Source organism: Drosophila albomicans, chromosome 2L, assembly GCF_009650485.2.
Source record: "Drosophila albomicans strain 15112-1751.03 chromosome 2L, ASM965048v2, whole genome shotgun sequence".
Classification (NCBI taxonomy): Eukaryota; Metazoa; Arthropoda; class Insecta; order Diptera; family Drosophilidae; genus Drosophila; species Drosophila albomicans.
Genome location: NC_047628.2, coordinates 17,797,894 through 17,810,794, shown reverse-complemented (window position 1 = coordinate 17,810,794; position 12,901 = coordinate 17,797,894). Strand labels below are relative to the sequence as shown.

The 12,901-nt window shown below is 36.2% G+C and overlaps 1 protein-coding gene and 1 long non-coding RNA gene across 2 annotated transcripts; one reads left to right on the top strand and one right to left on the bottom strand.

Annotated features, from left to right (window-relative positions):
- Window positions 1–1,506: 1,506 nt before the first annotated feature.
- On the bottom strand, window positions 1,507–2,557 carry LOC117565551 (uncharacterized). Its single transcript, XM_034244717.2, has 5 exons — window positions 2,456–2,557; window positions 2,248–2,383; window positions 2,069–2,159; window positions 1,918–2,010; window positions 1,507–1,853 (listed from the first exon to the last, which is right to left on the bottom strand). Exons 1-5 carry the CDS (start codon window positions 2,509–2,511, stop codon window positions 1,645–1,647), a joined length of 585 nt encoding a protein of 194 aa, XP_034100608.1. The 5' UTR covers window positions 2,512–2,557; the 3' UTR covers window positions 1,507–1,644.
- A 65-nt stretch (window positions 2,558–2,622) lies between these two features.
- Window positions 2,623–12,560, top strand: LOC117565552 (uncharacterized). The gene is made up of 3 exons (XR_004571890.2): window positions 2,623–2,916; window positions 6,069–6,259; window positions 12,221–12,560. It is a non-coding gene; the product is annotated as an uncharacterized LOC117565552 (long non-coding RNA).
- The last annotated feature ends 341 nt before the right edge of the window (window positions 12,561–12,901 follow it).

The following is a 12,901-nucleotide window of genomic DNA, read 5'->3' as shown; positions in this document are numbered from 1 at the left end:
ATAAATATTTACACTGTAAATTACGTATACGCCTATCAAATTATATGTTTTATGAAATATCGATACCTTCTTCACACTTTCTATATATTTAATTTACAAATAATTCATTAAATAACAATTTAACATTTCTATTTTTTGGGTAGTGTATATGAAATTCGTTAACTTTTATGCTACTAAAATGCTCTGGCCATTAAATGATTACAAAACGCATGAGAAGCGACAACAACTAAAACTGTTTTAAACAACAAATAGATCAAATTGTATAGAGTCAAGCATAAAACAATGAATCACAACTAAAACAAATGCGAAATTTGTACGATAATTGTCTAAAACGCTTCTCAATTACGTGTGTAAAAACAATGATACAGTTGTCATTCGCAATAATGGAAAAATTGATGAAAATAATGAAATTTTGCTATATACAAAATTGAAAATAATCGAAATTTTTAAATATGTCAAAAGTTCGAGCATAAAATAAGCAAGCATAAAATAAATGATATTCGAACCAAAATTTAAATTTATAATCAAAAATGGTAAGGGAAGAATTATTGAAGTTATTACGAAAGTGGAATGAAGTATGAAAGTGGAATATTCTATTTAATATTTAAATTTTTAATCAAACATGTTTCCATATGTTCGATTAAAGCTAATCAATTTCTTTGTCATTTTAGGGTATCTGCTATTATTTTAAACCTTTCCCGAGCCATTATTTCCTTTCTGTACACAGCCAGCTACATTAAGTCTCTGGCATTAAATGATGTACACAATGTTCAATAAAGTTAGTTTAGTGCCAACGATTAGCATTAAGTGCTTGCCACAATTGAAATTGAATTGCTGTCGAAGTAGGGTTCATATTGCCATTGTTATTGCTGTTTCTTGTTAGCCAATTCAGCAGATGAAATCCGCTTGACAAAGACAATTATTAGATGGCCATGGCCATGGCTCTGACTGTGACTGTGACTGTGGCTGTGACTCTGGTTGTTGTTATCCCTTACGGACGAGGCACACCCACTCAATGAGGGATAATTGTGCGTTACGCATACGCCTGCGTGATTTTGATTTTATTGCTTAGCCTCGGGACTAAAGCCAAATTGTGCGGCCAAAGCCATTTCAAGGGACGCACAAACACACAGAACACGAAACTGAAGCCGAAGCCAAGGCAAAGAAAAGAACTAAAAGATAATTTTTGGGTTCACGGAAAGTTTTCTGGCGAACACGCTTACTCCTCGCTTCTCACTCCCCATTCTTCGCCCATTTCACTCCCCACTTCTCGCCCACTCAACACTCAACAGAGCGATGCTCACAAATTGATTTGGTGCCTTTTGTGGGCGGGCATTCAAAGTGCCCGGCCACGGGCATCATTCATTAATGCCGCCTTGTCAATGCCAGGATATAGTAAACAGCATTCAGATGGAGACAGAGCAGACTTCCAGCCATATGTGGCACATTGTAATCAATTGGCTGAAACTGCCACAGTAATTGATTTCGGGTGGTCAACAATGCTAATTAAGTTGGCCAGCGCGCCATTATACGATTTCCTCAATTTTATTATTCATTGTGTTGTGCGATTCCATAACATTTGTATGGCAATTTATGTAACAACAATTAATTCATACTTCGATTAATTAACGACAACGACATCTCTTAGTCTCCTGGCCGATTGAAAGGTGCTTGAAAATCTTTGGGTCGCAAACCAGTTTCGATTTTCAATTGATACCATTCGAAGCAAAATGCCTCCGATTTGAGCCAGTCGAGGGTATCCAGAGGAAACTTTACCTTCTCCAAGAAGTCGACGGCTTCTTTTATCGTCGATGCCATCGGAGTTCGAGTGCGTGTTAGTATACGCAGTTTAACTATGAAAAGAATTGAAGTTTGAACTTATTTCAACTCATTTCTTTTGCATTTTATGTTACTCACTATTCCACTTGTCCTTTTTCTGAACATATTTACAGGAATACGTAATTGTCAGACTCTTATAGTTCGTGTACAGAATGTTTGTATCAAAGTAGGCTAGATTAAGAGTGACATTAGGGAATATTTGATGCAATTGATAAAAGCATTTACTCACTGGCATTGCGAACATTGTAAGAGGCACAACGTCGCTGATAGTCACGAAAGGGCAACGGAGTTGTGGCATAAGCATACCAATAACCCAGCAGCTGGAAATGGAAATTGCTATGAAAATCTGTCGAGAAAATAAAGCAAAACCCTTCCTGGCAAAAGAGTGTGACTAAAGCAAAAATCAACCTTGGTTTTCTTGACATTCTTCATGATGGGCATATCGGGGCAGACATCTACATTCAGTTTACTTGTAATTGAAGTTTCGAATGTCCTGCGCTGTGCGCACACAGACGATGCCATGGATAGCAATAGTAGAAAGAGACTAAAAGGATAGTAAGTTGGAAAACCGATGAATAGATAGAAAAGATGTAAAAAATTCGAGAGAAAAACTCACGCTCCATAGCGAAGCATACTGCTCGAGTGACTAATTCCATTTCGAGTTGGCTGCATTAACAAACAATAAGCAGCAATTGTATTTTTTTTTTGCAGCAGCAAAGCATTCTAATTCAATTAGCTTCCGTTCAATTACAGCACATCTTTGAGATCATTAGATTCGCAATTACTTTGCAGCTGATTCACCAGCTTTGCGATCATTGCGATTTGCTGCGCTTCACATTCAGCTGCAGCTTAGAGCTTTAGCTGTGATTGATTTGTCACGGTCATGGTCAAGGTTTTTGTTTTTCTGTATACGAAATAGTTTCCTGTTTGGCAACTGAATAGTTTCGCAAAATATTTCACTCGCAACGAGTCTTCGTGGCTCGCCTATTGTTGCTACTAATTCGCACTTAAATTCCCTGCAATGTGAAAAGTCAATCTTGCAGCAAGTGTCGATGGCCTTGCTTCTGTTGAACTAATGTTCAATTAAAAATACTAAAAATTATAGTATATACAATATACTATAATATATAAAAAATTCTATAATGTATAAAATATATTACAATATATAAAAATACTATAATGTATAAAATATACTATATTTAAGTGCGTTTGAACTAATGCAATTACACATTCCAAATACAACAAAAAACACAAACTATAACAAATACTATATATATTTAGTATTTTATATACAATATTTTATAAAATATACTTATAATATATTTAAGTATATTTGAACTGATATAATTACGCATTCAAAATACAATGAAATATAGTATATAGAATATACTATAATATATACAATATACTACATTTATGTAAGTGCATTCGAACTAATGTAATTACGCATTGAAAAATAATATATACAATATACAATATATTTAAGTGCGTTTGACAGTTTCGAACATTACGCATACGCAATGTGGGTCAATTCGTTAAGGGTTATTCTTCTGACTCAGCTGCAGTGATTCTCAAGTGCTTCTCATTATATACTATATGCATTATATATATTATTTAGTTTATCGACTCGGTTGTGTTTTTTTTTGTTGGCCATTTTACTCAACAATTATGCACGTAACAGTCGTAAACGTCTCGCCTCATCTCGCCCCGCCCCCCTCTCCTGAAGCGGTTGAAAATCACAGCAGCTCGACATCTGATGATTTATTCAATTTGTGCTATGAAGCGTAAACTTTTTGTTTGCCTGTTGCCATTTGCTCTGCTGCTGCTGTTGCTGTTGCCATTCTATGGCAGCGGAAGTTCGTTGTGTGAATCTATCGCAGCGAGTCGTGGCCCCCAATTGCAACCCGCCAGTTGCCCTCTGGCCCCTTAACGTTCATTTCACTTTAAATGGCTTTTCCACATGCTGTTGCTGCTGTGTTGACGTTGACAGTTTGTGCTGCATATCATTGAGAGCTTGGAACACGATACAAGCACTTTACCACTCGTTGCCCCTTTGAAGACACAAAATCAGCGGGAAATCTGACAGAGCAACAAAAGCTCAGACAGGAAGAAGAAAGCACAAAAGAGAGAGTGAATGATAAAAGAGAGCATTCTATTAACAATAGTTGCAGGGTATCCACTAGTCGCATATACTATTTAAATATTGCAAAATTTGCATTATTTACTAAAAATTATTTAACCAAATGGAAAGTTATGAAAGTAAACTTATGTTGCCAACTTCCGTTTGCTGTATTAAGGTAGACGTGCTACACGCCACTGTTAATAGTCACTGTTAATAGTCACTGTCAACTGTTAATAAAGGATAGCATTCTATTAACAATAGCTGCAGGGTATCCACTAGTCGCATAAAATATTGATATAATTGATCTCTTATTTAACCAATTGAAAGTTATGAAAGTAAACTTATGTTGCCAACTTCCTTTTGCTGTATTAAACACACGCCACTGTTAATAGTCACTGTCAACTGTTGAGAGTGGATAATAAAGGAGAGCATTCTATAAACAATAGCTGCAGGGTATCCACTAGTCGCATAAAATATTGAAATATTGAATCTTTTATTTAACCAAATGGAAAGTTATAAAAGTAAACTTATGTTGCCAACTTCCCTTAAGCAGACACTCTCATGGAGACGCCACTGTTAACAGTCACAGCCAAGTGTTGACTGGGTATCTTTGCGTCGAGCCCTTGAGCAAACTTCTTCAGAAATTAACCCAGCCAAGCATCCACTTTATAAGTGTGCTTTACCCCTATTTAATTTTGCGCGAAAAACAAACTTTTAATTCCAGAAAGTTCCAGCGAGAAGAAGCAGAAGAAGATGCCAATGCCAAGTTGAATGCTTGTTGCACACACACTTTGACACTTGGCGAATTTATTGCTTTTGTTGTGAAATATTACAAACAAATTACAGTTGTTTTTCACGACTCCCACAATGATGTGATGCTGTCAGATAAAATGACCAAAATTACGACACTTTCTGCCTGCATTCAGTTTGTTTGTTTTACGAGAGTTTCAGCAACAAAAAAAAGTTGTGCAACGGAAATTAGCTAATTGCAGTTCAATTTTACTTTGCGACTTTTCTTCGACTTGCATTTGGCAAGTGTGAAACAAAGTTTTTTTTGGCTATAATCGAGAAAGGTGTTTAATTGGTAACGCCCTGGAACTGATGTCTGACGGAGAGCATAAACCGTTGCAAGTTTATTTTTTGCGCATTTAATTTTTATGCGTTACTCTGCACGTTCCCAGTCGAAGGGCAAAACGTGCCGCAAAAGGCGTTGAAATTATGATTTCACTTTGGGGCGGAAGAACGAAAGAGATAATGGCAAGTGAAACTTGGCAGCTTTAAGAGCTTATTTTGGGAATACTTAAGTTGAAAATTTCATTTAGAATAGAGTATCAAATAATAAAAATAATAATTGAAACATGAATTCAATTAAAACAAATAGGAAAGCTACATATTTTAAAAATATACCAAATTAATATACAAAAAATACTAATATATACCGAAGGGTGTTTTTAGTATATCGATGAATTCAACAAAAACAGTAAATTACACATTTTAAAAATATATCAAATTAATATACTAAAAATACCAAGGCTATTTTTTGGTATATCGATTCGACATTCAATAAAAGCAAGTAAGAAAAAAAAAATTTTAAAAATATACCAAATTAATATTTCAAAAAAATATTAACTTATACCGAAGGTAATATTTTGTATATCGTTATAGTACTAATTTCCAAATCTACCATAGAGTAGAAAATGTACCATATATTTGCGGAAGGCGTTTCATCCCATACAAAAGTATTTCTTTAAAAACTTCTAAAACTTTTATCAAATCGTAAACAAATTCTCGGTAATCATAATTACTGTAGTTTTTATTGCATGTAGCAAAATTTAACATCAGTAAATCACTACATCAAATTTCTCAGTCTTTTTCATTACATAAATTGTATATTTACTAATTGTTCTTCAACTGGAAATACTTAGGAATTCCCTTTATTATTTAATAATACTGATAATACTACAAAGAAATGTATAATTTAATTGAATAATGAAGATAATTCTTATGCATTGTCCGAGAACAATTGATACTATAATTAACTGACAATGAGAGTTATTCTTCTCATTCATTGCTAACAACAAAAACAACGACAATTTTTTTCTTGCAGTTTCTTCGAATGTAAATGCATGGTAATCGATGTCTGAAAATTGATATAATTGTAAAATAATTGCTACAATCAACAATTCAGTTGGCACAGCTTAAGGTAAGTTAATCCCATGTCTAGCTCTTTTAGCTTCCTGGAATCAATGCACAATGATTGTTGGCTGATGGAATATTGATATTATAGTTAAGCTTGAGGTAAGTTAATCCCTAGCTAAGGTTCTCAGTGTGCAGTGAAAAAGGCAATACGTGGAAGTTAAGTTGACTGGCAGCTACTTTGCAACATTTGGACAAATTTGCAGCGACAAAGTGGCAGACAATGTGTTGGCCGTATAAATTTCATTAATGCCAGTTAAATTAATTACTGTCAACACATGCGAGGCGATGCCAGTAATAACAACAACAACAACAACAACAACTACGAATCGCAGACGCAGTCGCAAAAACAAAAGCAGGCCAAAGAGCTGAGAAGAGGCGTCGTCAAGGCAAAGACTGCAGAGAGGAGGGTGAAGCGGTGGCTAGCTGGACACCGTCGAGCGTGTAGCGAGCATAAACACAAAGTCATAAAGTTTTTACACAAAAGCATTTAATTTTATTGCATTTTTCGGGGCAGCAAGCAGTCTGGGGCACTGGAAACTGAGAACTGAGAACTCGAAGAACTGCGAACTGAGAACAGTGAAAACTGTGAACTGCAAAACTGTATTGTGTTAGTGGCTCCCGTTTGGATGTTTTTGCGATGTTTTGGGGGGCATGGTATGGTCTGCCGGACAGATGGGGGCCAACTTAATTTGGTGCAAATCAAGCAAAACTGCAACAGCAGCCGGCGACGAGGTCGTCGTTGACGCGAAACTAGCTCGCCAAAAAACTTTTGCACAATGCGAGGCAACTTTTGATTATGCTGCCTGTAAACTGACTCACTCACTGACTGACTGACTGACTGACTGACTGACTGACTGACTGCATGACTGACAAGCTGAGTGACCAACTACCCACTGTACTCACTTTGCTCATGTGCGCCTCGCGCTGACGTCAGATGAAAAAAAAAGCCAACAAAGTTCCAACATGCAGTCAGAGATCTTCGTCTTGTTGCAAAGCACTTTGTTGTTGTTTTGATTTTGCAGCCTGTAAATGTGAATTATGCGTAATGGAAAATTTGAAAGCTACGTATACGTAATATGCCAATAAATGGAACAGCAGAAATGCTAAAATTGTTATAATGTAAGTTGGGAGATAAAAGTGGATATATAGAAATTGGGGTTAACAGGCATGACAAATGGTCTCAAATAGTATTCAAATGTGTTGTCCAGCTGCGTTGACGAGTCTATAGTAAAACCTTCCTCCCCTTTTCGGCTGGTTATTATCTACAGGGTATGCGTCGTTGACCAGCTGTCGCATCCTAAACATCACATTCTTATGGTTGGTCCCCAATGCCAAGGAATGCAGCAATAAAAAGGAACTCCGCTCCTTCTTCTCTAATTCTGCTGTCGCCTGTCGCACACACAAAGTACACTAGCATATGCTGGGACATCTAACCTCTAACCCCCGACCTGCTCACACACTCTCAAGCAATTTTACTTTAGTCAGTGGGCGACGAATAGATGGAAAGAGAGCGACCGACCGAGTTTGGGGCGGAGAATTATAGTAGGTAGGACATGGCCCATGGCATATGTCTGGCATGCTCATTAGGGGGCACAGCGTGGCGTGGCTAATGTGGCAACAAGCAGCAGCATCAGCATCAGCAGCAGCAGCAACAGTAGCAACAGTGGCAACAGAAGCTGGAAATGCCCTCGGGGTCGGCTGATTTTCATTTGACTTTGCCAAGGCGCGCTTCTTTTATTCTTATTTTTTGTATTTTTATTTCTGCCTCTGCCTCAGCCTCTGCTGCTGTTTCTATTTCTCTTTCGCACACTTTCAACTTTTATGCTCTCATTTCGTTTTTTTTCGTCATCGTCGTCGTCGTCACTTTTATTGTTTTGTTTTCACTGCGGCGGCCGTCAACAAATTCTATGTTTGTTGTTATTGTTGTTTTGGGTAATTCAATTTGCTGCCACAATTTTCATTTTTTGGGCAAATTTCAAATGTTGCAGCAGCAGAGGACCTGAATGGAACCCAACTTGCTGTCGAACTCGTCCCATTTCATGCACAATTTGTTTAGCTTTTATTTTTATTTTGCCGCATTGTTAAATTTAACCTTAACATTGGCTTCGTTTAGACTGCCCAACGAAAAATGTACGCAAAAATAAAACCGAACATTTAATCTAACTGCCAGATGAGTCAATTTGCCGTTAGGGTTGCCATCACACAACGCCTCTATGGACGCTGCACAACTCTGTGCGCTGATAACTAACAGAAGAACAAGCTTAGTTCTGCTTAAGTTACAAAGCCAAAGAGCGCACAACTTTGCATTAAGCAAAGAGAGCGAAGCATGCTTTTGCTCTTTGCATTCACACGACGCTCTTTGCGCTGCTGCCGATAACAGCGCAGCGCTCTGTTAGTAACATCGCTGTTAACAGCGGCCACTGCAGTGGACGTTTACATTGTGAAGCAGCTGTTATCGTCTGCTGTCAAATTGTGTAGAAAATTTTAATTTTCCCCAGAGTCACATTTGCCTCATTGGCTTGCTTGGCAATTTTTGTATTTTTGTTTTTCGTCTTGTTTTCGAATGTGTTTTCTTGTGTGCATTCGGACATGGACGTGCTTGTTAACAAGTGCGTGTGAATTGCTCTTTTAACCTGAATAATTTCCATTTCTATATAGCACAATTTGTGTATATATATGTATGTGCATATATAGTAAACGTGGATAATATGACATGCAAATGCTGCAGTCTGCATTCAACTTTGTTGACTCAACTGGAAGGCTGGCGACATTGTCGCATCAATCATGCCGCACAACTATTAAAGCCCGCAAATTGCATTAAGAACTGACAAGAGGCGGAGAGTGGTGGGCGGGGCGACAGTCGATGGAGTGACGACTGCACTGACCATGTGGGAGTCTAGCGAACTGAGAAGCTTCATGCATTCGCATGTGGGAGTTACTTTATTATTTGTGCATTATATATGATTATTTTATTTCAATGAGTTTTCCCCCCAAAATCTGAAAACTAGTAGAATAAATGATTTGCAAATTGCATTTGCCACTGCCACATGCCACATGCGGCGTTGCAAGCTGCTTGTCGATTCAAATATTCATTAATTTTGCACATTTTGTTTTCACATTCATTCTATGTGTGGGAAATGGAAAAACGCATGAAAGGATTGCAACAATTTGAGCTTAAGAAATCATTGAAATGCAATTCGAAATGTTGGCAATGGAAATGAGTTTAATGAAAGCAAAAAGTTTACTGTAGAATTAAGTGAGATTGTAGAAGAGGATTGTTGAGCTTGCTAAAATATAGAGAAATTGAACAAAACATATTGAAGCTTATTTTCTAATTTGATATTGATTACTTTATTAGATTTTAAATAAATAAAAAGTAATGAATGTGCATATTTGAAAATAGAAATTAAGCATTCCATAATCATTACATTTAATACTCCAGGATATCTTATAGTCTACTACACTTAAGTATTGTAATTTCTTACTCTTTACTTTCCGATTCATTCTCCATCGACATTTGTAAACAAATAGACACGGCATTTTTTTTTTTTGGCAGCCATTCAAAATGCACATTGCTAAATGGATAAACAATTATTTGATATTTGTTGTTGATGTTTTTGCTGCTTGCTGCAGAGAAGATCTGCAATACGCTGCGTATACGTTACGGATTGCGCCGAAGGCTGAAACACAACAAACAGCCGCAAAATCAAAAGGGGAAAATGTGCATTTATTGCCAAAGCAGGCCAACACGCCTCAGAAATAACCTTTTTTCTTTTTTATTTTATGCTTTATCCTTTTTCTCTGGCAATTTCAAGTAGAAATTGAAGCTTTTTACCGTTTGCCTAAGGTAGACCACAACACAATGCTTTGTTTGTCTTGTTTCTTGTGTTGTTCTTATTGTAATTGTTGTAGTTGTTGTTCTGTCTGCTTTTTTGAGCAGCCATTCAAACGTGATTTAGGATTTTTGTATGTGTGCTATTGAACACGTCGACGTAGCAATTGAATGTTTGATTTATTGAGCGCAATCTTTGCAGTAAAGAATTGCTCGATAAAACGAAATAAGAACAATCAATGCCAAATGCCAAAGACGAAGGACGAAAAGAGCTGAAAACCTTTTAAGCTAAGCAGGTATTTACTTGAATTCTTGAAACCTCCTCAATAGCCTTATCAGCTGCCAAGTGAAATTGTTACCTCTTTTTGTTAAAGGCAACATGTAAAAGACGTAAAGTCCAGTTTAGTGCCAGTTTAGAGCAGCACTAAGGGTTGATTAGCCAGGGCTGACAGCGCTTTTATTCTATCATTTATCACTCAAGTTAAACTAATACATTTAGAAGCATTTCTGTCGCGATGCTGTTTACTAAGAGCTGAAAGTTAAGGATTGATTGTGGCAAACTCTAGAAAAGTCAATGGAATTGGGTACAATGCACTTTTTTGCCCGTTCACAGTTGTCAACTTGTGTCGCTAACAAAAAATGATGCACAAATCTACGATACTCTATTAAAACAAGTAGTCAAGATACTAAACTTGACTTGAGAAAAAGAACTGGAAAATTATCTGTTTTCAATTCTGTGTAGTATATAATTAATTCTATTATTGTAAGTAGTCTATAATAATTCAAGTTTAGTATATTGAGAAAAAATACTGGAAAAGTCTCATTATTCTTTTCTGTATAGTATATTCTTTTTTGTTATATTCTGTGTAGTGTATTATATTATTGCACGTAGTTTAAAATAATTCAAGTTTATTCTATTCTATATATAGTATTCTTGGTTAGAATTATAACTTAACAAAAATATTGGAAAAATTGCAGTATTCTATTCTGTATAGTATATTCTTTTATTACAAATTCTCTACAGTAATTCACGTTTAGTATATTGAGAAAAATATGGAAAATCTCTCAGTATTCTATTCTGTTCTGATGATATATAATATATTCTATGATATATTCTTCTAGTAGTATATTCTACTAACTTTTGTATTCTTGGTTAGTATTTTTATGCAAATACATTAGGGGGAAATAAGAAGCAATATTCGAGTTTATCTAATTCGAAGAATCGGCACAAGTCGTTGCTTGTGTTTTTTAAGATATCTTATCACTTTTCTAGGTAATTGTTATTGTAGCGAAAAATCCATATTAAAACATTGTTTAACTGAAAAAAACGGTGATGAAGATTAACTTTAAATTTATCAAAAATCATAGAGAAACTTTGGAACTTTGTTAACAAATTAAGAAAAGGTGAAATTTATAAAACAAAACATAAGAACAATAACCGTATAACAAACATTGTCATATTGTTCATAGCATCCTTTGTAGCAGAAGAGCAGCAATCGGTGAAATATAAAAAAAAAGATGCTATAAGTTTCTTTGACGCCATTGCATGGTTAGTGACTGAATTGATAGGTGTGTGTGAGTGTGTGTGTGAATGGGGGTGTGTGTTGATGTATGTGTTAATGACAAGTGTTTTCGTGTTTCAACGTTTGTATGTGCCGCGTAATGACAGGGATGTCGATGAGTATAATGACAACATCAATGCTACTACTGATGATGATGCTTGCCTGGCTGACTAACAGTAAAGGCTAAGAGGACTACGTGGGTGGGATGGCAACATATAGTACATACATATATAGCACAACATACAGCATACAACATAGTTGTGAATGGAGGAGCACTTTGGTAGCTTGTCACGGGCGTCAGCTTAAAGTGCTTGTTAGGCGCTTTTCTTTTGGCGTGTCTCGTTGTGTTGTTGTCGTTGTTGTTGTTGTCGTTGTCTATTTTGCCATTCGTTTGCACCATTGATGATGCTGTCAATGCGAAATTGAGCTTCCAGCATAAACACGTTGTCGCCAAAATGACACGCGTGAGTGCTCACGCACGAGCGAACACGATGGCTCTCTACACTCGCCTTCTTCTTCATACGATGTGTTCATTTTACAGTTTGATTCAGCTGGAATCAATTCATTTGTATTATTTGTTTTGTGCTCTTTTTCTCGCTGCTGATTTATTGTTTGATTCTTTGTTTGTTATTTATGCTATTTATTACTGCTCTGCTCATATTTCAGCTTGCAAAGGGCGCCACCTTAATCGTTATCGCTTTGCCATCGAACCAAACCTCTGTTGGCCCATTGAATGACCCGCCCAACTCTGACGTTTGCTGCTCTTGCTGTTGCTGTTGCTGCTGCCTGTTTCCCTGAGGTGATTTTGCAAGATTTGTCTGACGTGACGACTGCTGGGAGAACTGCTCGAGAAACTAATTTCTTCAAATCAAATGTTGAGCAAAAAGTGTATTGCAATCAATGCTTATGCAAGTAATGGCTCTGATAAATGTACTTGCAATTATGAATTGCAAAAAATTTAAGATTTATACACAATTTTTTTAAGCATAGAATTTCGTTTCAATACATTTTTTGGAATGCGAGTAACATTGTTCTTTTGACAATAATGTAAAGGGAAATAAAGAAGATTACGATGGTTATGGAGTAGTCATAATCGAAGAAAAGTTGAGAAGATACGCTAAATTAGAATCTTTATTTAAGTATTGTTATCTTATTTTTGAATTTAGCAACATTCCAAAAAAAGAATTGCTTCTCTTCGCAATGATATGATCAATTTTAAACACATCCTGATTAAAATCTGTCATATTTTAAGTAAAAACACAAATCAATTATCTGTTTGCTCTTTTGAATTTTCAAACTCTGCTTAAAGAGTTTCATCAATATTTCAATCAGAGTAAAAATGATGGA